Genomic DNA, 25,724 nt, shown 5'->3' with positions numbered 1-25,724 from the left:
TAAAAATTACAGACCTCTACATGCTTTGTAAGTAGGAAAACCTGCAAAATCGGCAGTGTATCAAATACTTGTTCTCCCCACTGTATATGTAAACTCCTGACTTCAACTGTATATACTAGGCAGTGTCAGAGGAAGGCCCAAAAAATTGTCAAAGACTTCAGCTACCATAGTCATAGACTGTTCACTCTGCTACTGCACAGCAAGCGGTACCAGAGCGCCAAGTCTAGGACCAAAAGGCTCCTTAACAGATTCTACCCCCAAGACAATAGACTGCTGAACAATTAATCAAATGGCCAGCCGGAATATTTATATTGACACCCCCACTCCATTTGCTTTTACACTGCTGCTACACGTTGTCTATCATAGTCACTTTACCCATACCTAGATGTAGAAATTACCTCGACAAACCTGTACCCCGCACATGGACTCCGGGTACCCCCTTATTGTGTTTTTTTGTTGTTGTATTTTTTACTTTAGTTTATTTAGTAAATATTGTTATAACTCTTTCAGCTCCACCTTCGACACCGCCAAAACATCCGCTATGGGGGTGTCTTCCATCGCCGGTAAACGCTTGATCTGATTGAATCTAAGCCTTAATAAAAATGAAAGCAAGTCATTTCAATGATTTGTTAATTTAATTTTACCAAAAAATGCCAGAATAAATCCCACTTAATATGTTGCTCAAATGTAAGTATATTTCATGAGGATAACCAAAGATATACAAAATTGCGTGATTGAACTCATTGTAAGTCTGGATTTAATCTCCTTGCACTTCCTATCTTGCTACATGGCTCTGTTTTTAGAGGATTGTGAGTCATTCAACATTGTTGGTTAAGGTAAGTAAGCATTTCACGGTAAGATCTACATCTGTTATATTCGGCGCATGTGACAAATAAAATTTGATTTGATTTGGACAGCTCATTAATAAAAATAAAATGGTACTCTTGTCGTTTGTAAAGTCATGCCCCTCTCCGTCCTCGACATTTCCTAAATAAGTCTATATAACACACTGTCGTTGTTAGAATCGTAATATCAGAAACAGAACTGGAGTTATACCTAGCCCAAAGGCCGGTAGATGGTGATATTGAGTAATTTCATCTTACTACCCAAATGCATTGTATGCAGCCGGCAATACATTCGTATCTCTCGCGGACTGGTTCGTACCTAAAACATTCTCCATTCAGGCTGCATATGCTTAGGTTTCTTCCTCAACTTTATTTAAACTATACCGAAACTAATTTCACACATATAACAACCAGCCGGTGACAATGTTACGGGACGAGTATCAGTACAAAATGTCCTCACTGAGAGAGCAGGCCCTACATCGCAAGAAAAAAACAACATCAGCAACACACTCAACAGCTTTTGTTGTTTATGTGACATGGACATTCTCCAACTGATGCCATTGCGTGAAGACGCACACCATGTAAGCACAAGCTGACCATTTTTGACTGCTGTCATATCGACATTTACATTATATTCATTATAATGTCATTTTTGCTTTTGTGCTGATTTTCACTATTTATCAAGCACACTTGGTGCTTAAAGATGTTTAGGCTACTGACGTTTTCATAATTTGGCCGTGAGTCTCGATGACTGTGCATCTTGGTGGTTGGGGTATATATACACTGAACAAAAATGTGACTCATTTCAGGAAACTAGACGTATGTCGCGCGTCACTACTTCACAGGAGAGCCATTTGAACGTACCCTTTTTTATCTAAATGCGTTTTTTTGGCAGAAATGCCTTCTGGAATGTGAACTTTCATGTGCCTTAACACACTTGTATGCCATCTGTAACCTTCCCGCTAGCCATGATTGGCTGATATATTTTGTCAGCTGGACATGCCGAGAGATGAGTTCTGATTGGTCTTCCATGTAGCCCACTTCTGTCTATAACATGAGCTGGTCATTATGTGTAGGTAATCCTTTCTAATGCAGCTTTTTTGAAAGATATCACGTAGTAGAACTGCATAAGTGTAGTACTCCACTTTCTGATTTCAATACCGAGTATTGAAATCCGTGGAATTAGAGTATGATAGCTAAGGAGATGGAGAATATTCTGGCGTTGGATTGTAAATATGCAGACAGAGTCCAAAAGAGAACACACAAAAGGCTGTTGTATAAAACACCTGTCTCCGGATTTCATCTTCAAACTAAGGGCAACCATGACATCCGTGACAGAGAGGGAGAAGCGTCCATCCATTTATACGGGTAAGATAGTCTAGCTAGCTACATTTTCAGATATTACACATTTATAAGTCATTTTCATTTCAGGTTAAAGTGTACTGTTAGCTAGCTAGATAATGTAAGCTGGCTGGCTCGCTAGCTAACGTTACATGTATAATAAGTGTAGTAATATTATTTGTATCTCAGAGCCATTTGCATTGCTAGTTATAGCCTAATGTTAGCTAGTTAACATTGAACCTGGTTGGTTAGCTACCTGCAGCTTCATGCAGGGTAGTAACGTTATGAGTTGGGATTATGGTTCATTGTTTAGCTAGCTAGCTACATGTCTTAACAAAAGACTCCACTATGCAAGTAACTATTTCAATAGAATGTTCATGATGTCACTGCGACAACTGTCAATAGACGTAGCTTGTAAATTCGCAGAATAATTTACGAATTTACGAACACCAAACACCCGTTGAATATGGCCGGTGTCAGTAAACATTGGCAAAAAAGCGTAATTAAATTGTTGCCAGCAGCACAGTTGCAGTCACCAAAGCTCTGGATAACATAAAAATAGCCTTATCAGCTCTGCTAGGGAGAGTAAAATGGTCAGAGTGAGCTGTTCTCTCATTTGTGTCTGGAAGTAGCTAGCCAGCTAGCCAACGTTAGCCAGTTAGCTTGGGTGCTTGACTGCTGTTAGGTCAGAACGCTCAGATCAACCCTAGTTCTCGGCCAGAGCGTCCAGTGTGCGCTCTAAACGCTCTGAGAGCGAAAAGCTCTGAATTTACGAACCCCCAGAGCACACTCTGGCACTCCAGATTAAAATGTACAAACACACTCGTAGTATAAACCAGCCTTTAGTCTTGTAATCTTTGGTTGTTTAGTACATGGCCTCACATGTGAATCGTTAAAGAGATGGGTGGAACTAAAGCTTAAGATGGTGTGAACGATGCTGAATGGGTGTAGACAAAGAAGAGCTCTCCAGTAGGTGTACCAAAAAATATTCAAGGGCCATTTTCACAAAAGTGAGGTTAGAAGTTTATCAACTTTCAAAGTAGAATGACTTTCCCATTGTTCCTCAACTGTAGTGTGTGATATACCATTTTCTAGCTATGAGTATCTACTTTTATCCAATGTAAAAACAGGTAACAATTTCAAATATTTTACTGAGTTCATAAAAGGTAATCAGTCAATTGAAATAAATTTTAATTTTAATTCCTAATCTATGTATTTCACATGGGTGGGCCTGGGATGGCATAGGCCCACTCACTTGGGAGCCAGGCACACCCAATCAGAATTAGTTTTCCCCCACATAAGGGCTTTATTACAGACAGAAATACTCCTCAGTTTTATCAGATGCCCAGGTGGCTGGTCTCAGTCGATCCCGCAGGTGAAAGAAAGAAATCAGATGTGGAGGGCTGGCATTACACGTGGTCTGCGGTAGTGAGGCCAGTTGGACGTACAGACAAACTCTCTAAAAAGACGTTGGACGCGGTTTATGGTAGAGAAATTAACATTCAATTCTGTCACGACTTCCGCCGAAGTCGGTCCCTCTCCTTGTGCGGGCGGTGTTCGGCGGTCGACGTCACCGACTTTCTAGCCATCGCTGACCCATTTTTCAATTTCCATTGGTTTTGTCTTGTCTTCCTTCACACCTGGTTCCAATCCCATCAATTACATGTTGTGTATTTAACCCTCTGTTTCCCCTCATGTCCTTGTCGGTGATTGTTTGATTGTATGTTATGTGCAAGTTATGTTCTGGTGTGCGACGGGTTTTGTACCCACTTTTATTATTTTGTATATTTTGTTTTTCTGAGTTTTGTGAGCACTTTTTAAATGACGCTCAAAACTTGAGATATCTGTGGCCTTGTGTTGTGTGACAAAACTGCCTTTTATTGTCCCCAGCACTAACAGGGACGTGGACTTTATATGTTGTTTATATTTTTGTTCAGTATATATATTTTGTTGTTGTTATAAAAAGAAGATGCTACTGCATAACATTTATTGAACACTAGAAAAAAGTTATTAGTTCTCTTTTGTTTTAGCATATAGCCTACAGTAACATAAACTAATGCAATTGCAATTGGGTTATTTGAAATATTTTTTTGTATCTAATGTTACCTAAGACCTTCATAAACACAACCAAATTATAATTTTTGTGATAGCATATATGCATTAAATACACCTTTAGAATGTTGCATTCAGAGTAACTGTTTATTAGCTCGAAGGGGGGTCCCTCAAGGCCCAGTGTTTCAAGTGTTAATGCTGAAACTGCCACGTCTGTGTGATATTACAACAACAAAGAAGTTACTGCAAACAACAAACACTGTTTTTTGCACGCGTGATAGAACAGAAGAATATGTACTTACATTTTTTTACCACACTGCTCACCTCCGTTTGGATGCACCTCACCTCCATTTAGTCAACAAAAACAAATGTGCCTGGGGAGACCAGTGGCGCTGTTTCAACTTTCGCGGATCTCAGCTTTACAGTTTTTCTTATTTGCGTACAAGCAATTTTTGGATCTGTGTTAAAACGAATCTATAGCAGAATAGCAATGATCAAATGCTTAAACACATGAACAGAACTTCTGATACTTTTCCTGGCTTTGTACCTAACTTGCATATCTTAGACCACTTTTTGCTAAACTTTAACTTTAAATTCAAATGTCATCAGTGAATACAAAATGTACTGTTAAAGGGGCAATCTTCACTTGCTACATCAATTTTTTTAACTTAGAAATTAATAATATGTACCCACTGATTCTTGCAGAATATAACTTATAAATGTCTCATGAGCTTAGTTCAACTGTCTAAGCCCATCAGAACCCAAAATATAAGCTTGTTTTACTCCAATGTTTGTAAACAAAGTAAATGTAAACACATAGTTTTAACCATGTTTTGAGGCTATCATTTTGATATCATAGATGGTCAGCTTTTTACTGAAATAGGGGTGGGGAGATTGCTTTGTTTCAACAGCTGATTGCTGCTTTAAGTGTTTTGTTCACCGAATATTAACATTGTTTTCAACAGAGAAGAAATGTGTGCAATTGTTCTTACTGTTTCCGGCAATCCGTAAACACTAGTGCACAAAATTCTAAAATCACCCCATCAGTGTCATACCATGTACAATATAGGGAAATACTGTATCTAGGCAATGGACTGTCTAATTTGTATGAATTTTTACAATATTGCGGACATGCAGAGATGCAGAAGATGAAGTTGGGTTACTTCTAAGTAACTTTGGGTTACTCCTAAGTCCTTGTCTCTAACATTGTGACCTTTCATTTTAGAGCTTTGCTTTGGTGTGGATTGAGGCCTATACATTCATAACAGTTGTGTTCCTCCATTGTATTCACCCTTCCTTATTTCTATTGTGTTTCTGTGTGCCAATGGAAAGTCTACAAAACTATGAGCAAACCAGTCTATCTATTGAATACATTGATTTGGATTGTGGTGATACCGAAGAATGAATCCTTTACAAATTGTGCTTTTTGCTTCTTTAAAAAAAATCAGTAATAATATTGGATGCGTATGAAATTGTTTGGTGAAATATGCATAAAAGGAGTGTAATTGCCCATAATTCTGCACCTTTGGATAGTTGTACTTCCAATTTTGATCATCATGATTTAGTGACCGCAAATAAAATGTATCTACTTGTATTTTTAACAAACTTTTTGCTTTGTCTGCTTGGACTCAAGAGATAAGTATGGTTGCGTTAATCTTTTTGATTGATCTTTTTGCAATTTTGACGGTATAATATTGTTTTGATGGATGTATTTATGTTTTGAGAAGGCAACTACATTTTGAACACATATGTACTGTTTCGCAAAAGGCCACAGAGTTCTGTGTCACCAACATTGTTCCAAAAAATGCTTGTATGCGATTGAGGAAAAGCATAAGTACAATTCTATACCTTTTTCTCTGAGAGTGTATGATTAGGAGACGGTTTTATAGTCATTTAACTGAGCAGGTATAAACGGAAGATCACACACAAATCACAGACAATTAAATTATAATGCGTAACAAAAAATATGTTTGTTCATGTTGTATTAGAGAAGAACTCTGACAAATATCTATTGAGCGGTGATTAGAGCATGCATTCAGTGACGCCTGCCTGCTTATCTAGGTAAACACAGTATATGTTAGACATTCAAAATGAGCATAGGTAATTGTTAACACAATGGGATTACAAAGAGAATGCAGGAAAAGTTCAGGCAAAGCCAAGGCCCTTTAGAAACCAATCAAACATCCATCCAGTTCTGACAGTGAGCTGCTAGGAGCTTTTGGCCTCTGCAGATAAGTGACTTTTAACTAAGCAATCCAACAAATTAGTCTGACAGTTGATTAGTCTGTTTTTTGTTACTGTGTGTGTGTGGATCCCACTGACCTCATCTCCAGGTCTTCACTTTCCTGGGGTGTGAATGTGAACAAAGCCACATAGGTGTTGAGCTGCAGTATGTCCTTCTGCAGCAGTCTCCTCTCCTACAAAGCACACACACACACACACACGCTGTCTGCACAATCCACCAAACAGGTTGTCTGAGCATAGACATCCAAAACAGCTTTTTGTTATTCACTAATCGACTCAAAGAGGAAATGCATAATTTATTTACTAGAGGTTCACAGCGACATGGTCAAATAACTCAAGCATACATTGGTAACTTTTTTTCTAATTTGGCACACAAACTTTGGTGTCACGATCGGCGTAACTTTGAGGAAGAGTGGACCAAGGCGCAGCGTGAGAGAAATACATCTTCTTTTATTTTTGAAGATGAAACACGAAAAACGAACACTTTTACAAAACAAAAGTGAAGCTACAAACGTAAGTGCATACACAAGCTACAAACGTTAAACATAGACAATTACCCACAAAAGCCTACTGCCTATGGCTGCCTTAAATATGGCTCCCAATCAGAGACAATGAATGACAGCTGTCTCTGATTGAGAACCATTCAGGCAACCATAGACTTACCTAGACACCTACACTCAACACAAACCCATACACTCTACCAAAACCCCCTATACCATACAACCACCCCAGACGAGACAACTATACACAAACATCCCCCTGTCACACCCTGACCTAACCAAAATATTACAGAAAACAAAGATAACTAAGGCCAGGGCGTGACATTTGGACACATGGTGTAAAAAATAAAACGATCACTATCTATCACTGGTATTTTAGATACTAATGCTCTGTCATAAGTGACTATCCTTTTTTCTCTCTTTCCTTTCTTGTATGCTAAGCCATTTTGGAACACAAATCAGTCAACTATTTATGTTGAAATTGTACATTGTTTATATGTACAGTACCAGTCAAAAGTTTGGACACACCTACTCATTCAAGGGTTTTTCTTTATTTTTACTATTTTCTAAATTGTAGAATAATAGTGAAGACATCAACACTATGAAAAAACACACATGGAATCATGTAGTAACCAAAAAAGTGTTCAACAAATCTAAATATATTTGAGATTCTTCAAAGTAGCCACCCTTTCCCTTGATGACAGTTTTGCACACTCTTGGCATTCTCTCAACCAGCTACACCTGGAATGCTTTTCCAACAGTCTTGAATGTGTTCCCACATATGCTGAGCACTTGTTGACTGCTTTTCCTTCCCTCTGCGGTCCAACTCATGCCTTCTGATCTGAGGGCCTGGCTACACCAGACCAGTAGGCAGCACTATAGATGTCATTGGCACCAGTGGCACCATAGGATAGTGGACTTTGTCTCATGCAAATTAATGTTAGATTTCAATTATGCAGATGAACAATGTGAAATATCGTGATTAGTATATCATGATTAGTATAATCAAATATTGTTGCCATATTATGTGGTCTGAACGTAGTGAAAAGGGGATATTTTATACTGTAAAATGAGAATGAGTCCTGCCGCTAACGCAGTCAGCGTATTACTGAGTCCATTTAGTCCATTTGGGAATGCTAATGTTGAGAGTACCAACTGTGATTTAAATCAACATAGTAATGTTTTCAATGATTGCACATAAAGTAAGATAGTTCCTACATGATAGAGTGCTTGCTTTGTTATCAAACTAATCTTGTGTCCTTTCTGCCATCCTGTGAACCCCAATCATTGCTGTTCGGAGCTATGTTTCCTTTTGATTATTCCAAGATTATAATGAGCTGTTGTTCCAATCGAAGGAAGGAGAATTGCTCAAGTCGTTCTGCTACTGTAAAGTTTCCACAACATTATATCATCAACATGAGTGGGAGGAAGCATCCCCTTGTTTAGTTGTTCTGTTTTCATAAGCGCCCAGGAAATTAAAAGACAATAAAAGCGGGGGCGGAGAGGATGTTGTTAGAGAAGAGCTAACACAATTATCGCAGACACATTTTGTTAATGTAATTGCACACACCCACACCGAAAGGCATTTTTCTACTTTTGTCACAATTAGTCGCGAGTTCACAATGACCTAAAATATTGCTGCAACCAGTCAACAAACTTGTTCTCATTGTAATTCTCTTACAGGAGAAAATACTTGAATTCATGAATTGAGGGAGAATCATAGCAAAGTAGAGACCGCAATGTACTGTACATTTGCTAAACGGTCTTATTCCATTCCAACAAAAATAACAACATCTCAAAGTCCCTCTCCTCCCAGACTGCCGTTATGGTACTGCATAGCTATGATGTGTCGTGTCTTGGGATGACGTGTTCCAAATTGGTCAGCATGCATCACCCAGGTGGGCACCTGATATTAGTGATGGATGAGCTGAGTTACTCTCTAGCAATGCTCTGCTGGCTCTGGGTTAAAATGCAGTAAGGCACAGAAACTTTAGGCGATTCATTATGGCAAACCAACAGCTCGACTCATTTCGACTCTGATGGCTAGCGCTAGGTGATAATATATGTACTGTATGTGTCTGTATGGTGGCCATTACATTGGGAAAGCGGAGATCACTGAAGAAAGACCAATAAGAAATAGTGAAGCATTAGAGGTTATATGAGGAGCAGCAAATAAAATCTACAAGCTCACATTTTAGTGTGAGAAGTACAAGCCATTTGATTAGTTCTCAATCGTTCAATACATGGGGACATTAAATTTCCAGGGAACAGGTGTGTTCGGAATTTGGGAAAATAAATAGGCTGCAAATTTGAACAGGCCAGCCGGTTGTTTGTGGCTCTTATTTCAGATAGGACAGGAGGCACCATGGGGCAATCTGCTCCTGCAGTGTGTGGTTAATTCAAAGTCAGAGCCTGTGTCTCTGTGCCAGGCTTTTATACACCTGCCTTCAGACAGACAAATGACCTCCACCCAGCTGTGCTAAGCTCAGCCAGATAAGAGTGGAAAATACCACTTTACATGTTTGAGCGAGCTGGCCAGGAGAGATTGCATAGTGTATGCGTGTACAGCGTGTGTGTTTCAAGTTTTATTTCAAGAAGTTTTATTAGTCATTTGTAGAGGATACACATGGTATACACCGTCCAATAAAATGCTTAATTGCAGGTTCCTTCTCAACAACAATAAGAAATAATAAAAGATAAGAATACAAACATAAAGTTATAGGAGTATTGTTAGAGGGTAAAGAATAATATTTTTATTTGGGTTCTAGGCAGGTATAAACCCTGCCTAAAGGAAAAGAGTAGGATAGATAGAGACCCACTACCAGATGCACACATATCAGAAGAGACTGCCTAGAGGGTAGCCTGTTTGCCAGATAGCCTGTTACGGCTCTCGTCGAAAGGAGTGGACCAAAGGAGTGGAAAGTGTTCATGATTTTTATTTTCAAAAAACACTCAAACAAAATAACCGAAGTGAAAACGAAAGCGCACAGTTCTGTCAGGTACAGACACGAAACAGAAAACAAGATATGATCCCCTATCAGAGACAACGATAGACAGCTGCCTCTGATTGGGAACCACACTCGGCCAAAACAAAGAAATAGAAAACAGACTTTCCCACTTCGAGTCACACCCTGACCTAACCAAACATAGAGAATAATAGGGATCTCTAAGGTCAGGGCGCGACATAGCCAGTGAAGAGAAAGGATAAGACACACCATATAAAACACATGTCACAGCACGGGGGTAACCCAAACCAGTAATACCTTATAAAATAATAATGCCAACTTCATAGAAACAATTGACAAGAATGAACCCAGTCATAACCCTTAGAGAATTTGCAATATTCTGTATTACCTCCCAGTGGAGGAGTGAGGGGGAATTAATAGGTGTGTAGGTGTGTGTTCATAGACAAAGGCCTTAAAATGTCCAAAATCTTCTCGGCCAAATGTCAATAGTACCACACCAAATCAATACAGTTCAAAGAACAATAAACAAACTTGCACACAACCTTCCTTTAACTAAAATGTCAACCCAAATGTCAAATAAAATAAAATTGTATTTGTCACACGCACCGAATACAACAGTTGTAGACCTTACCGTGAAATGCTTACTTGCAAGCCCTTAACCAACAATGCAGTTTTAGGAAAATAGAGTTAAGAAAACATTTACTAAATAAACTAAAGCAAAAAAAGTAACACAATGAAATAACAATAATGAGGCTATATACTGCATCTGCCATTGCTCTAATTCTGTGAAGGGAGGTCTTTACCAGATACAGGATTCCAGACCAAATTCTCTCTGACCAAGGTCCACAGTTCATCTCAGAATTTACAAAGAGCTCTGTACCTACTTGGGTGTAGTTGCCAAGCTGACCACGGCCTACCTGGCCGAGAGGGTAAACCTGAAGGGGATGACTGCTTCATTTGTGGGGGATCAGCACACAAGGTGGGATCAGGATCTTCCTGAATTTCGCTTTGCACTGAACTCTGCGGTCCAGGAGTCTTCTGGGGTCACTCCCGCCGAACTCCACCTGGGAAGACCACTAAAAGGTCCGATGGACAGTCTTGCAAAGTTCCAACGTTTCACCTGACTGCTCAGCGTTTGATGCAGTCCAACACCACCACACCTTGCTAGCCAGAGCGGAGGCCAGCAGAATCAAAGCCAAACAACGACAGCTCAGAAACTATGACAAACATGGACGAGACATGTGTTTCCCACACCAGTCTTGTGTCTGGATCCGTTCTAATCATCTGTCAAAGGCCCCCAAGCAGTTCACTGCCAAGCTAGCTTCGAGATGGAAAGGCCCATACCGTGTAGTGCAGCAGTTGGGACCAGTGAACTACTTGGTCTGTTTGGAGGACACTGGGGAAGATGTCAGGACGGTGCATGTTGTTGACCTAAAGCCCTGCTACCCATCGGCAGAAGAGCTGGATCACAGGCAAAAGCAACATCTGCAGGAACTCTTCTTGGAGGACTACGATGATGAGGACTTCCCTGATTTTGTGTAGTAGGAACATGAACCTGCCAAAGCCTGAATCCTCTCTGTTTCTGGGGGGAGGAGTGTGGCAAAATCCTGCACAAAGCCTTCACTATGCGCTGCCACTTTAAGAGCGCATCAGCAGACACATTCTGTGTCTGATGTATACAAGTGTGTTTAGTGTTTTGCAAATCACTGTGTGTAATATTTTGCAAATAGTGTGAAGCTGACAATGTGCTTACAGTTGTGCAAATCTAGCCTTGTGTTTTGCTCCTTGAGTGTAAGGTTTTGCTAACTGTGGGAAAAGTATAATTTTAGTGTTTAAGCAATTGTAAAAAACTGTAAGAGTGCATCAGCAGTCAGGAAGGAGAAAATAAAGATAGCTCTTCCGGCTCTGTGTGGGAGCTCTCGGGTTGGCGCGGCAGTTTGATACTGTGTGCAACTCTGCAGAAGTCTATTTTCAGCGTGCTTAGTTTGTAAAGTGTTTAAGTCGATCGGCGGTGTTACCGCTCTAGGTCGTAGTTGTAATCTTTCGGGACCGCTCCTGTTATTGATCGCATGGATTAGTAGCAACATTGTTGCGAAACTTTAACATACAAACCAACAAACCATCAGACGGACAGACAGTGCAACAGCTAAGACCCCCCCCTCTCTCGCTTAGTCTAATTTTCTCTCTATCGTTCCAGTGCTTTATACTGCAGCAGACTTCGTTTTTTTCAATGTGCTCCCTTTGATGTTCAGTGTCGCTGGAGTATTATTGCCATTCCAGATGTATTTGGGTTGACATTTTAGTTAAAGGGAGCTTGTGTGCGAGTTGATTGTTTATTGTTGTTTGAACTGTATTGATTTGGTGTGTTACTACTGACATTTTCCGGGGACGATTTTGGACATTTTAAGGCCTTTGTTTTGTCTGTGAACACACCCCCACACACCCATTCATTCCCCCCTCCTCCACTGGGAGGTAATACAGAATATTGCAAATACCGGTACCGAGTCAATGTACCTGGGGTACAGGTTAGTCAAGGTAATTTGTACATGTAGGTAGGGGTAAAGTGACTATAAATAGATAATAAACAGTAAGTAGCAGCAGTGTAAAAACAAAGGGGGGGGGGGGGGGGTATCAATGCAAATAGACCAGGTGGTAATTTGATTAATTGTGGCTTGGAGGCAGAAGCTGCTAAGGAGCCTTTTGGACCTAGACGTGGCGCTCCGGTCCGCTTGCCTTGTGGTAGCAGAGAGAAGAGTCTATGATTTGGGTGACTGGAGTCTTTGACAATGTTTTGGGCCTTCCACTGACACCGCGTAGCATATAGTTCCTGGATGGCAGGAAGCTTGGCCCCAGTGATGTACTGGGCCATACGTACTACTCTCTGTAGTGCCTTGCTTTCGGATGCCGAGCAGTTGCCATACCAGGCGGTGATGCAACCGGTCAGGATGCTCTCGATGGTGCAGCTGTAGAACTTTTTGAGGATCTGGGGCCCCATAACAAATCTTTTCAGTCTCCTGAGGGGGGAAAGGTATTGTTGTGCCCTCTTTACGACTGTCTTGGTGTGTTTGGACCATGATAGTGCGTTGGTGATGTGGACGCAAAGGAACTTGAAACTCTCGACGCGCTCCACTACAGCCCCGTCGATGCGAATGGGGGCGTGTTCGGCCCTACTTTTCCTGTAGTCCACGATCATCTCCTTTGTCTTGCTCACGTCGAAGGAGAGGTTGTTGTCCTGGTACCACACTGCCAGGTCTCTGACCTCCCTTTAGGCTGTCTCTTCATTGCCGGTAATCAGGCCTACTACAATTGAGTCGTCAGCAAACTTAATGATGGTGTTGGAATCGTGCTTGGCCACGCAGTCGTGGGTGAACAGGGAGTACAGGAGGGGACTCAGCACACACCCCTGAGGAACCCCCGTGTTGAGTATCAGCTTGGCAGATGAGTTGTTGCCTACCCTTACCACCTTGGGCGGCCCGTCAGGAAGTCCAGGATCCAGTTGCAGGGGAGGTTTTTATCCCAGGGTCCTTAACTTAGTGATGAGCTTTATGGACACTATGGTGTTGAACGCTGAACTTTAGTCAATGAACAGCATTCTCACATAGGTGTTCCTTTTGTCCAGGTGGGAAACGGCAGTGTGAAGTGCGATTGAGATTGTGTCACCTGTGGATCTGTTGGGGCGGTATGCAAATTGGAGTGGGTCTAGGGTTTCTGGGATGATGGTGTTGATGTGCGCCATGACCAGCATTTCAAAGCACTTCATGGCTACAGACGTGAGTGCTACGGGGCGGTAGTCATTTAGGCAGGTTAACGTCGCTATCTTGAGCACTTTTCTTTCTTTTCTTGAAACATGTAGGTATCACATCCTCGGTTAGGGAGAGGTTGAAAATGTCAGTGAACTTGCCAATTGGTCCGTGTATGCTCTGAGTACACATCCTGGTAATCCATCTGGTCCTGCGGCCCTGTGAATTTTGACCTGTTTAAAGGTCTTGCTCACATCGGCTATGGAGAGCGTGATCACACAGTCATCCGGAACAGCTGGTGCTCTTATGCATGCTTCAGTGTTACTTGCCTCGAAGCAAGCATAAAAGGCATTTAGCCGTCTGGGAGGCTCGCATCACTGGGCAGCTCGCGGCTGGGCTTACCTTTGTAGTCCGTAATAGTTTGCAAGCCCTGCCACATCCGACAAGCATCAGAGCCGGTGTAGTAGGATGCAATCTTAGTCCTGTATTGACGCTTTGCCTGTTTGATGGTTTATCTGAGGGCATAGCGGGATTTCTTATAAGCATCCGGATTTGTGTCCCGCTCCTTGAAAGCTGCAGCTCTAGCCTTTAGCTCCCGGGCTACCAAGTGGCGCAGTGGTCTAAGACACTGCATCTCAGTGCAAGAGGTGTCACTGCAGTACCTGGTTTGTGTCCAGGCTGAATCACATCCGGCCGTGATTTGGAGTCCCATAGGGCGGCGCACAATTTGCCCAGCGTCGTCCGGGTTTGGCCGGGGTAGGCCATCATTGTAAATAAGAATTTGTTCTTAATTGACTTGCCTTGTTAAATATAATTTTTTTAAATGCTCAGTGCGGATGTTGTCTGTAATCGATTGCTTCTGGTTGGGATATGTACGTACGGTCACTGTGGGGACGACGCCGTCGATGCACTTATTCATGAAGTCGGTGACTGAGGTGGTAAACTCTCAATGCCATTGGAAGAATTCCGGAAACATATTCCAGTCTGTGGTAGCAAAGCAGTCCTGTAGCATAGCATCCACGTCATCTGACCACCTCCGTATTGAGCGAGTCACTGGTACTTCCTGCTTTAGTTTTTGCATGTAAGTAGGAATCAGGAGGATAGAATTATGGTCAGATTTTCCAAATGGAGGGCGAGGGAGAGCTTTGTACGCATCTCTGTGTGTGGTGCAAAGGTGATCTAGAGTTGTTTTTCCTCTGGTTGCACATGTGACATGCTGGTAGAAATTAGGTAAAACGGATTTAAGTTTGCCTGCAATAAAGTCCCCGGCCACTAGGAGCGCCGCTTTTGAATGAGCACTTTCTTGTTTGCTTATGGCCTTATACAGCTCGTTGAATGCGGTCTTAGTACCAGCGTCGGTTTGTGGTGGTAAATAGACGGCTACGAAAATATAGATTAAAACTCTCTTGGTAGATAGTGTGGTCTACAGCTTATCATGAGGTACTCTACCTCAGGCGAGCAATACCTCGAGACTACCTTAATATTAGACACCGTGCCCACCAGCTGTTATTGACAAATAGATACCACCCCCACTCCTCGTCTTACCGGACATACCTGTTCTGTCATGCCGAATCACAGAAAACCCAGCCAACTGTATATTATCTGTGTCGTTGTTCAGCCACGACTCGGTGAAACATAAGATATTACAGGTTTTAATGTCCCATTGGTAGGATAGTCTCAAACGGAGCTCATCCAGTTTATTCACCAGTGATTGCACGTTGGCTAATAGAACGGAGGGTACAGGCGGTTTACCCAACAAATTCTCACAAGGCACCCTGATATCTGCCCCTTGTATTTCCTTATTTTCTTCATGCGAATGACAGGGATTTGGGCCTTGTCTGGGAGCAACATTATATCCGTTGTGTCTGACTTATTAAAGAAAAAATCTTCATCCAGTTCCAGGTGAGTATTCGCTGTTCTGATATCCAGAAGCTCTTTTCAGTCATAAAAGACGGTAGCATCAACATTATGTACAAAATAAGTCACAAATGATGCGGAAAAAACACACAAAATAGCACAATTGGTTAGGAGCCCGTAAAACGGCAGCCATCCCCTCCGGCACCATTCTTCATTCAAATGCATCTGGCAGGGCAATAATAGTCCAGCGACACTGAACATCAAAGAGAGCACATTGAAAAAAAGAAAGTCTGCTGCAGTGTAAAGCACTTGAACGATAGAGGGAAAATGAGAGTAAGAGAGAGAGGGGGTCTTAGCTGTTGACTTCAGTCTTGCAGTAGCATTGTCTGTCCATCTGATGGTTTGTTGGTTTGTATGCTTCACAATAATGTTGCTACTAATCCATGCGATCAATAACAGGAGCGGTCCCGAAAGTTTACAACCACGACCTAGAGCAGTAACACCGCCTATCGTCTTAAACACTTTACAAACTAAGCACGCTGAAAATAGACTTCTGCAGAGTTGCACACACTATCAAACCGCCGCGACAACCGAGAGCTCCCACACAGAGCCGGAAGAGCTATCTTTATTTTCTCCTCCCTGACTGCTGATGCACTCTTACAGTTTTTTACGATTGCTTAAACACTAAAATTATACTTTTCCCACAGTTAGCAAAACCTTACACTCAAGGAGCAAAACACAAGGCTAGATTTGCACAACTGTAAGCACATTGTCAGCTTCACACTATTTGTAAAATATTACACACAGTGATTTGCATAACACTAAACACACTTGTATACATCAGACACAGAAGTATATCATGATGTCACGTCCTTGCAATTCCAAAGCACTGACTGTCAAATTACCACACCTATGAGCCAATCTGTTAAACACAGCCATCAGGTGCACAAACACATGATTTCTAAATTGTAGACACACCAATCAGGTTTAAGCACTATAAAAATGCAGCAGGTAGGTTCACCTGCCTTCAACCAAAATGGATGGAGTCAGAAGAAGAGTGAGGATGAGAGGAGGAGTACACAGAGGAGGAGAAGGAGGTAGAGGCAGAGGCCGAGCCAGAGGTCGAGGAAGACCTGAAGCAGGAGGAGAACGTACACAAAGAAGAAGAGGACCAAACTTATCAAATGACATTCGTGCAACACTAGTGGACCATGTTGTTCAGAGTTCAGCCAAATCTTAGCAGATATACAGTGGCATCTGTCGTAAGGACTTTTCAACAGGAAAACAGGTAAAAGATCTGTCTACAGTTACAGTAATCAGCCGCTTATTGTATGCACCATATCAGCACTTGTGATACCCCTTCCTGTGACATTGTACAGTAAGTTACATGTATTATTCTTTACATAGGATTGAGGGTCGGGAACGACAAGGAGGAGGGGGGCCCATATTCACGCAAGAACAAGAGAGATAATAAACATGGTTTTGGCCAATAATGCTATCAGGCTCAGAGAACTACAAGCCAACATTATCGGTGACCATGCCATTTTTAATAATGTCCATCAGGTCTCTCAGTCAACACTGGCACGCATCCTGAAAAGACATCAGGTTCAAAAACTTTATCGAGTGCCTTTTGAGCGGAATTCAGAGAGGGTCAAACGGCTGCGGCATGAGTATGTGGAGGTTTGTATTGTTCACTTTAGCACTGTGATGTTGCATACTGCACACATGACTTTTTTACATTGACTGTATACTAGGCCTATCCTGAACTACACAATCTTGTCTTTCACTGTATTTCAGGGAGTTTTGCAGATGGATGCTGAGGAAATCCTGCATGAATTCATATATATTGATGAGGCAGGGTTCAACCTCACAAAAGCAAGAAGGAGAGGCAGAAATATCATTGGCCACAGGGCTATAATCAATGTCCCAGGGCAACGTGGGGGTAACATCACCCTTTGCGCTGCCATTTCACAGCATGGGGTTGGCCTCCGTCATGCCAAAATGGGCCCTTACAACACACCTCACATTTTCAAATTTTTGGACCGATTGCACCACATCGTCACAGCAGGTAATGAAATGCACCAGATGCAATATACGGTCATCTGGGACAATGTGTCATTCCACCGCTCTGCTTTGGTCCAGAACTGGTTTCAACACCATCCACAGTTGACAGTACTATACCTTCCACCATACTCTCCGTTTCTAAACCCTATCGAAGAGTTTTTCTCTGCATGGCGGTGGAAGGTTTACGATCTCCAGCCCCAGGCTCAGGTACCCCTCATTCAGGCCATGGAGGACGCCTGTGACCAAGTCGACGCCGCAGCTGTGCAAGGATGGATTCGACATTCAAGATGGTTCTTCCKGCGTTGTCTTGCTAATGACGATATTGCTTGTGATGTTGATGAAATTCTCTGGCCAGATCCAGCTAGGCGAAGAGATAATGTATAGTATGTTTACTGTAGTATTTTCTGTACAATATTGTCAGTTTTTTTCAGATTATTTTTTATGTTGTTGTTATTTACTGTAATTGTAACCTGTACTGGATACAGTATTTTATGTTTGTCTGTTTGCTGAGCTAACAGTGTTATGCACACTACTGTAGTAGCATGAAAACTGGGACATGTTTTGTTGTGATTCTCCATGTTGACTGATTTGGGTATATGGAGCGAAATAAATGATATTTTCCTCAGTCTGCAGCATTGGTCTTGTGTAGTGTTTGTATAGTTGCACTTTCTCTGTGTACTTCATTTACAGTAGTCTAATCACTGACAATTAGACTTGCTAAAAGTGTTTTAGGTTAGCAACAGCAGTGTGTAACTGGTTAAAAAAGATTGAAGTCATATGAAATGTGTGTGTTTCGTATGGTAACAAAATATTATTTTTATGAAGTTGTGTATAGTTTTGACAAGTGTTGTGCTACTTTGGTGTAGGGTTGTGCTAATTGTGTGTAGTGTTTTGACAAACCGGGCCCTGTTTTCAAAATTGTGCTTAAACAATTGAAAAAAACTAAAGTTTCAGCGCACGGTAAAGGCTTTGTGCAGGATTTCGCCACAATGTAAATGGCTCAGTAGAATAGAATAAACACTTAGTGTGTGTGTGTGTGTGAAAAAGCTGTGTGTTTGTAGTGCATATTTGATTGTATATCTTTGTGTTTATCTGATCTTTTCCAAAGTTGACATTAAGGATAAACATGTCAAATATATTATAAATAGAGACTGGATAGAAATATTACAAATATGAACGTTCTGATACTAGAACTTTGTCATTCTACCATCGTAGAAGCCAGAGAGGGTAAAATAAATATGTCTAAGATTTGCCCATAAAATGTTCAATATTATAGTGGGCAATATGGAGTTTGCACTGGTTTGCCAACTTTCACTGAGACAAAACAATGACGTCTGTAACATGTCAGCTGCACGCAGAAAATAAATATTGCACAGACCAGAGCTGGAGATATAAACATTAGGATCAGAGCCTATTCACATCTGTGTGTGCCAGTGGCCAAGGCAGGAATATAATTTGTCTGTAAGGGAGATAGGGTTTTTCTCCCAACTCCTGGGAAATTCAGAAGTAATGGGAGTCTGGCCAAGAGTAGCACACTGATGGACACACACACAGCAAGAACTGGCTCAGGATCAGTTCTCAGGCTAAAGGGGCAGAGTAGAGTACAGCCCGCCAGCAAGCACAGTACAGACACATTTCTCAGAGGCTTTCAATAGCATACTGTTATTAGCTCCAGAGCAGTTGGTGCTATACTTAGAATTCTACGATGTCAATGTGTTAGTCCGTAGGAGAAATGGGCACTGGACTAAGGATAGCTGTGGGCAAAAAATCCTGCAGCATGCACAAACAATAGGGACTGAGAAAAAAATCTGTCACAGGGCTCCACAAAAGAACATTAGCTTTGCATTTTCTATTTCCAGACCAGAAGTTATTATGATTTGTCATGAACAGCTCTCGCGGAATTTATTTATACCTGTGTTCAATGTGCCAGCAATCTTTTTCAATGCGTTTGTGCTTGGTCATAAAATAGCGCAGCACCCAAGACAAAAGGGCTGTCGATGAGGCAGGCATCTCGCGAGAGACGTTATAAAACAGTATGAAAATCAAAAGAATCCTTATTTCTGTTTGTGTGTTCTACTCTGTTCCACTAGAGTAAGACAGACAGGCCGCTTCACACACCCACATGTGCCACACCGTACCATTTCCTCAACCATTTTCTAGTGTTACATCCATTTTCTCTTTCTACTGGCCCTGATTAAAGTATCTGGGTGTTAAGGGGCCTCCTGGGTGAGTAAAAAGCACAATCAAACAATAGAAAAAGAACTATATCATTCCAATGATATACAGTGGATTCGGAAAGTATTCAGACCCCTTGACTTTTTCCACATTTTGTTACGTTACAGCCTTATTCTAAAATGGATTAAAAAAAAATATATCCTCATCAATGTACAGACAATACCCCATTATGACAAAGCGAAAACAAGTTTTTAGAAATTTTTGCAAATGTATTAAAAGTAAAAAACAGAAGTACCTTATTTACATTAGTATTCAGACCCTTTGCTATGAGACTCGAAATTGAGCTCAGGTGCTTCCTGTTTCCATTGATCATCCTTGAGATGTTTCTACAACTTGATTGGACTCCATCTGTGGTAAATGCAATTGATAGGACAGGATTTGGAAAGGCACACACCTGTCTATATAAGATCCCACAGTTGACAGTGCATGTCAGAGCAAAAACCAACACATGAGGTCTAAGGAATTGTCCGTAGAGCTCCGAGACTGTATTGTGTCGAAGCACAGATCTGGGGAAGGGTTTGGCCTCCATCATTCTTAACCTCTTGACGCTAGGGGTCAGATTTTTTTTTAAATAACATTCCCAAGGTAAAGAGACTATTTCTCAGGTCCAGATCGTAGAATATGCATATAATTTACAGATTAGGATAGAAAACACTCCAAAGTTTCCAAAACTGTCAAGATATTGTCTGTGAGTATAACAAAACTGATTCTGCAGGCGAAAACCTGAGGAAATCTAACCCGGAAGTGATTTATTTTTTATTTTTTTATCTGTGTTTCCTGGCCCGTCTTTCTTCCATTTAAAGGGTATCAACCAGATTCCTTTTCCAATGGCTTCCTCAGGCTGTGAACAGGCTTTAGACATAGTTTCAGGCTTTTATTTTGAAAAATGAGCGAGATTTTTCAAAACTAGTCAGGTGTCCTCTGATTAGTTCCTGCGAGCGAGAGGGGTAGCTCTCCATTTTCTTTCTCTCTTTTATTGAATAGGTTACGGTCCGGTTGAAATATTATCGATTATGTTTGTTAAAAACAACCTGAGGATTGATTATAAAATACATTTGACATGTTTCTACGAACATTACGGATACATTTTGGAATTTTCGTCGAACGGAACGAGGCTTTGGTTTTCTGAACATAACGCGCAACACAAATGGCGTTTTTTTGTAATAAAAGTAATATTTATCGAACAAAAAGAACATTTGTTGTGTAACTGGGAGTCTCGTGAGTGCAAACATCCGAAGATTATCAAAGGTAAGCGATTACTTTTATGCTAATTTTATGCTAATTTGGGTCTAGCTGTTGTAGCATTGATTGATACACTCACAAAAGCTTGGATTGCTTTCGCTGCAAAGCATATTTTCAAAATCTGACATGATAGGTGGATTAACAACAGGCTAAGCTGTGTTTTGGTATATTTCACTTGTGATTGCATGATTATAAATATTTTTAGTAATATCTTTGAATCTGATACGTTTGGGAATTTTCTTCTGCCTTTCAGGACCGGAACGAGGCTGTAGTTTTCTGAACATAACGCGCAACCCAAATGGCGTTTTTTTGTTATAAAAGTAATATTTATCGAACAAAAAGAACATTTATTGTGTAACTGGGAGTCTCGTGAGTGCAAACATCCGAAGATTATCAAAGGTAAGCGATTCATTTTATTGCTTTTCTGACTTTCGTGACCATGCTAATTTGGGGCTAGCTGTTGTAGCATTGATTGATACACTCACAAAAGCTTGGATTGCTTTCGCTGCAAAGCATATTTTCAAAATCTGACACGATAGGTGGATTAACAACAAGCTAAGCTGTGTTTTGGTATATTTCACTTGTGATTGCATGATTATAAATATTGTTAGTAATATTTTGCGCCCTGCAATTCAGCGGTTGTTTAGGAAAATGATCCCGCTAAAGGGATCCGTAGCGCAGAGAAGTTAAACAGAGAAGTTTGGAACCACCAAGACTCTTCCTAGAGCTGGCCGTCCGGCCAAACTGAGCAATCGGGGGAGAAGGGCCTTGGTCAGGGAGGTGACCAAGAACCCGATGGTCACTCTCACAGAGCTCCAGAGTTCCTCTGTGGAGAGGGGAGAACCTTCCAGAAAGACAACCATCTCTGCAGCATTTCACCAATCAGGCCTTTATGGTAGAGTGGCAAGATGGAAGCCACTCCTCAGTAAAAGGCCCATGACAGCCCGCTTGGAGTTTGCCAAAAGGCACCTAAAGGACTCTGACTGTTAAAAAACAAGATTCTCTGGTCTGATGAAACCAAGATTGAACTCTTTGGCCTGAATACCAAGCGTCACGTCTGCAGGAAACCTGGCACCATCCCTACGGTGAAGAATGGTCATGACAGCATCATTCTGTGGGGATGTTTTTCAGCGGCAGGGACTGGTAGACTAGTCAGGATTGAGGGAAAGATGAACGGAGCAAAGTACAGAGAGATCATTGAGCTCCAGAACGCCAAGGACCTCAGACTGGGGCGAAAGTTCACCTTCCAACAGGACAACAACCCTAAGCACAAGTCAATGCAGGAGTGGCTTAGGGACAAGTCTCTGAATGTCCTTGAGTGGGCCAACCAGAGCCCAGACTTGAACCCGATCAAACATCTCTGGAGAGACCTGAAAATAGCTGTGCAGCGACATTCCCCATCCAACCTGATAGAGCTTCCCCATCCAACCTGATAGAGCTTTCAGTTGAGTCAACTGCAGAGAAGAATGGGAGAAACTCCCCAAATACAGGTGTGCCAAGCTTGTAGCATCTTATGTAAATGTGATATTTCATTTCTAATTTTTTATACATTTGCAAAAAATTCTAAAAACCTGTTTTTGCTTTGTCATTAATGTGGATCAACAACATCCGGTGAAATTGGAGGGCGCGCAATTCAAATAAATAATCGTAATATTAAACATTCATGAGCATACAAGTATCTTATATCATTTAAAAGCTTAAATTCTTGTTAATCTAACTGCGTTGTCCGATTTACAATAGGCTTTACAGCGAAAGCATACCATGCGATCGTCTGAGGCGCCCCACATCAACATATTTTTCAACCAGCACAGGCTTCACAAAATCACAAATAGCGATTAAATAAATCACTTACTTTTGAAAATCTTCCTCTGTTTGCAATCCCAAGGGTCCCAGCTACACCATGAATGGTCGTTTTGTTAGATAAAATCCTTTTTTTATATCCCAAAAAGTCTGTTTAGTTGGCGCCATCGATTTCAGTAATCCACTCGTTCAACATGCAGACAAAGGAATCCAAAAAGCTACCGCTAAACTTCGTTCAAACAAGTCAAAGATGTTTCTATTTAATCCTCAGGTACCCTAAAATGTAAATAAACTATAATATTTCAATAGGAAAGTAAAATTTGTAAGCACGTGCCCTCTTCCTCGCTCGCCGAAAGACTGATATTGTTCCGGTGGTCTTTTCACAAAAACTCAAAAGTTCTTGCTCGTTTTTGAAGAAACAAGCCTGAAACATTGAATAAAGACTGTTGACATCTAGTGGAATCCATAGGAATTGCAATCTGGGAGCTGGAATTACATAGGAACAATAGCTTTCCATTATAATAGCCTGGGACCTCAATAAAAAACAATCTGGTTGGTTTTTCTTCAGATTTTTGCCTGCCATATCAATTCTGTTATAGTCCCAGACATGTGTGTTTTCTATCCAATGCTACCAATTATATGCATATCCTGGCTTCTGGGCCTGAGTAACAGGCAGTTTACTTTTGGCACGTCAGTCATGCAGAAATTCAGGAAAATAGACCCTAGCTCTAATTAAGGGGTGTTGTGTCCAGACTGATGAGGGGAAAGCATTCTTAATCAATTTTTAGAATAAGTTTGTAAAGTAACAACATGAGGAAAAAGTCAAGGGGTCTGAATACTTTCTGAATGCATTGTACTTTGGCAGGAATTAAAGTGCAATTCCGCCAATTTTCAACATCATATTCAACATCTCCAGCATCCTATATACAGTGCTTTGAAAAAGTATTTGACCCCTTTCCAATTCACTCTACTTTTGCATATTTATGATACTGAATGTTATCAGATCTTCAACCAAAACTTAATATTAGATAAAGGGAACCTGAGTGAACAAGTAACACAACAATTACATACTTATTTCATTTATTTCATAAACAAAGTTATGCAACACCCAATGCCCCTGTGTGAAAAAGTAATTGCCCCCTTACACTCAATAACTGGTTGTGCCACCTTTAGCTGAAATGACTCCAACCAAACACTTCCTGTAGTTGTTGTTCAGTCTCTCACATCGCTGTGGAGGAATTTTGGACCACTCTTCCATGCATTACTGTTTTAACTCAGCGACATTTGTGGGTTTTCAAGCATGAACTGCTCATTTCAAGTCCTGCCATCTCAATTGGGATTAGGTCTGGACTTTGACTAGGCCATTCCAAAACTTCAAATTTGTAGCTTTTTAGCCATTTCCATGTAGACTTGACGGATGGCCTGACATTCTCCTGTAGAATTCTCTGATACAGAGCAGAATTCATGGTTCATTCTATTAAGGTAAGACGTCCAGGTCCTGAGGCAGCAAAGCATCCCCAAACCATCAGACTACCAGCACCATGCTTGACCGGTTGTATAAAGTTCTAACTGTGGAATGCAGTGTTTGGGTTTTCACCAGGCATAATTGGACCCATACCGTACAAAAAGTTATACTTTTGACTCATCTGTCCATAGAACATTCTTTCAAAAGTCTTGATGATCATCCAGGTTCTTTTTGGCAAACTCAACTTTTTGGACAAGATGGGTCCCATTGGGTGTTGCATAACTTTGGAATTGGGTGTTGCATAACTTTGTTGATTAAATAAATGAAATAAGCATCCATTTTTTTGTTATTTGTAAACTCAGATTCCCTTTATCTAATATTAGATTTTGGTTGAAGATCTGATAACATTCAGTATCAAAAATGGTCCAAAATAGAGAAAATCAGAAAGGGGGCAAATACTTTTTCACGGCACTGTATGTGAAAATGGCAAGTTTATATCTTTATTCTTTGGTGCCGCTGCACATTGACTCTGTACCGGTATCCCCTGTATATAGCCTCGCTACTGTTATTTTATTGTTGCTCCTTAATTATTAGTTATTTTTCTATTTATTTTATTTATTTATTTTTTACTTCAGTTAATTTTAGTAAATACTTTCTTAACACTTATTTTTCTTTAAACTGCATTGTTGTTAAGGGCTTGTAAGTAAGCATTTCACTATTGTATTCGGCGCATGTGACAAATATAATTTGATTTGATGTTAGGCCCTGTTCTGGCTATGCCATATGGCTGTGGGCTACACTAGTTTATTTAGCAGACTAAATTTGCTGAATAAAATATAAATAATATTTTCTCCAAATAATTTGAGGGAGTGAGCACATGCGGCTATTCTGTGTTGAGCGGTTAACAAAGAAACAAGTACTCCTATATGCTTAATTTAGAGTTATTTATGTAACTTTGGTTGTGACACAAATGTTGGGCTATATGTTAAGATTTTTTATACATTCTAAGGCGGCATGATGCGGCTCTAATGATGATTTGAAAAAAGCCGCATGAAAGGCATGAGCTCTGCTTTGTTTTTGCGCAGGCTGTACACACTTCATCAGTATCTCATTCACAATTTGACATGCACTCGATAATGCCTCGAATTTCCCGGCTGCATCCCCTTTGTGTGGCTGTAATGCACCCTAAAGAAATCCATGCCTTTTGCGGCCAGTGGCCGTTGTGCCCTTGAGCTGTGTGCCTCTCACTCACATGGCTCTCAGTCATGTGATCGGGTCTATCTCAAAGGCTACAAGTGAAAACAGACACATCGGGGACGCAACTTCACGCGTCCTTATCCAATTCCGAGGGGCATATTGAATATATTGGAAGA

General features: G+C 41.0%; 1 protein-coding gene across 1 annotated transcript in view; it reads right to left on the bottom strand.

Annotated features, from left to right (window-relative positions):
• Positions 1-25,724, bottom strand: part of LOC112068092 (SH3 and cysteine-rich domain-containing protein-like) — an 82,052-nt gene that overhangs the window by 12,533 nt on the left and 43,795 nt on the right. Inside the window, 1 exon segment of the mRNA XM_070438030.1 lies at positions 6,561-6,655. Coding sequence (XP_070294131.1) covers positions 6,561-6,655 — 95 coding nt within the window.

Source organism: Salvelinus sp. IW2-2015, unplaced genomic scaffold, assembly GCF_002910315.2.
Source record: "Salvelinus sp. IW2-2015 unplaced genomic scaffold, ASM291031v2 Un_scaffold83, whole genome shotgun sequence".
Classification (NCBI taxonomy): Eukaryota; Metazoa; Chordata; class Actinopteri; order Salmoniformes; family Salmonidae; genus Salvelinus; species Salvelinus sp. IW2-2015.
This window is presented reverse-complemented; position numbering and strand designations above follow the sequence as displayed.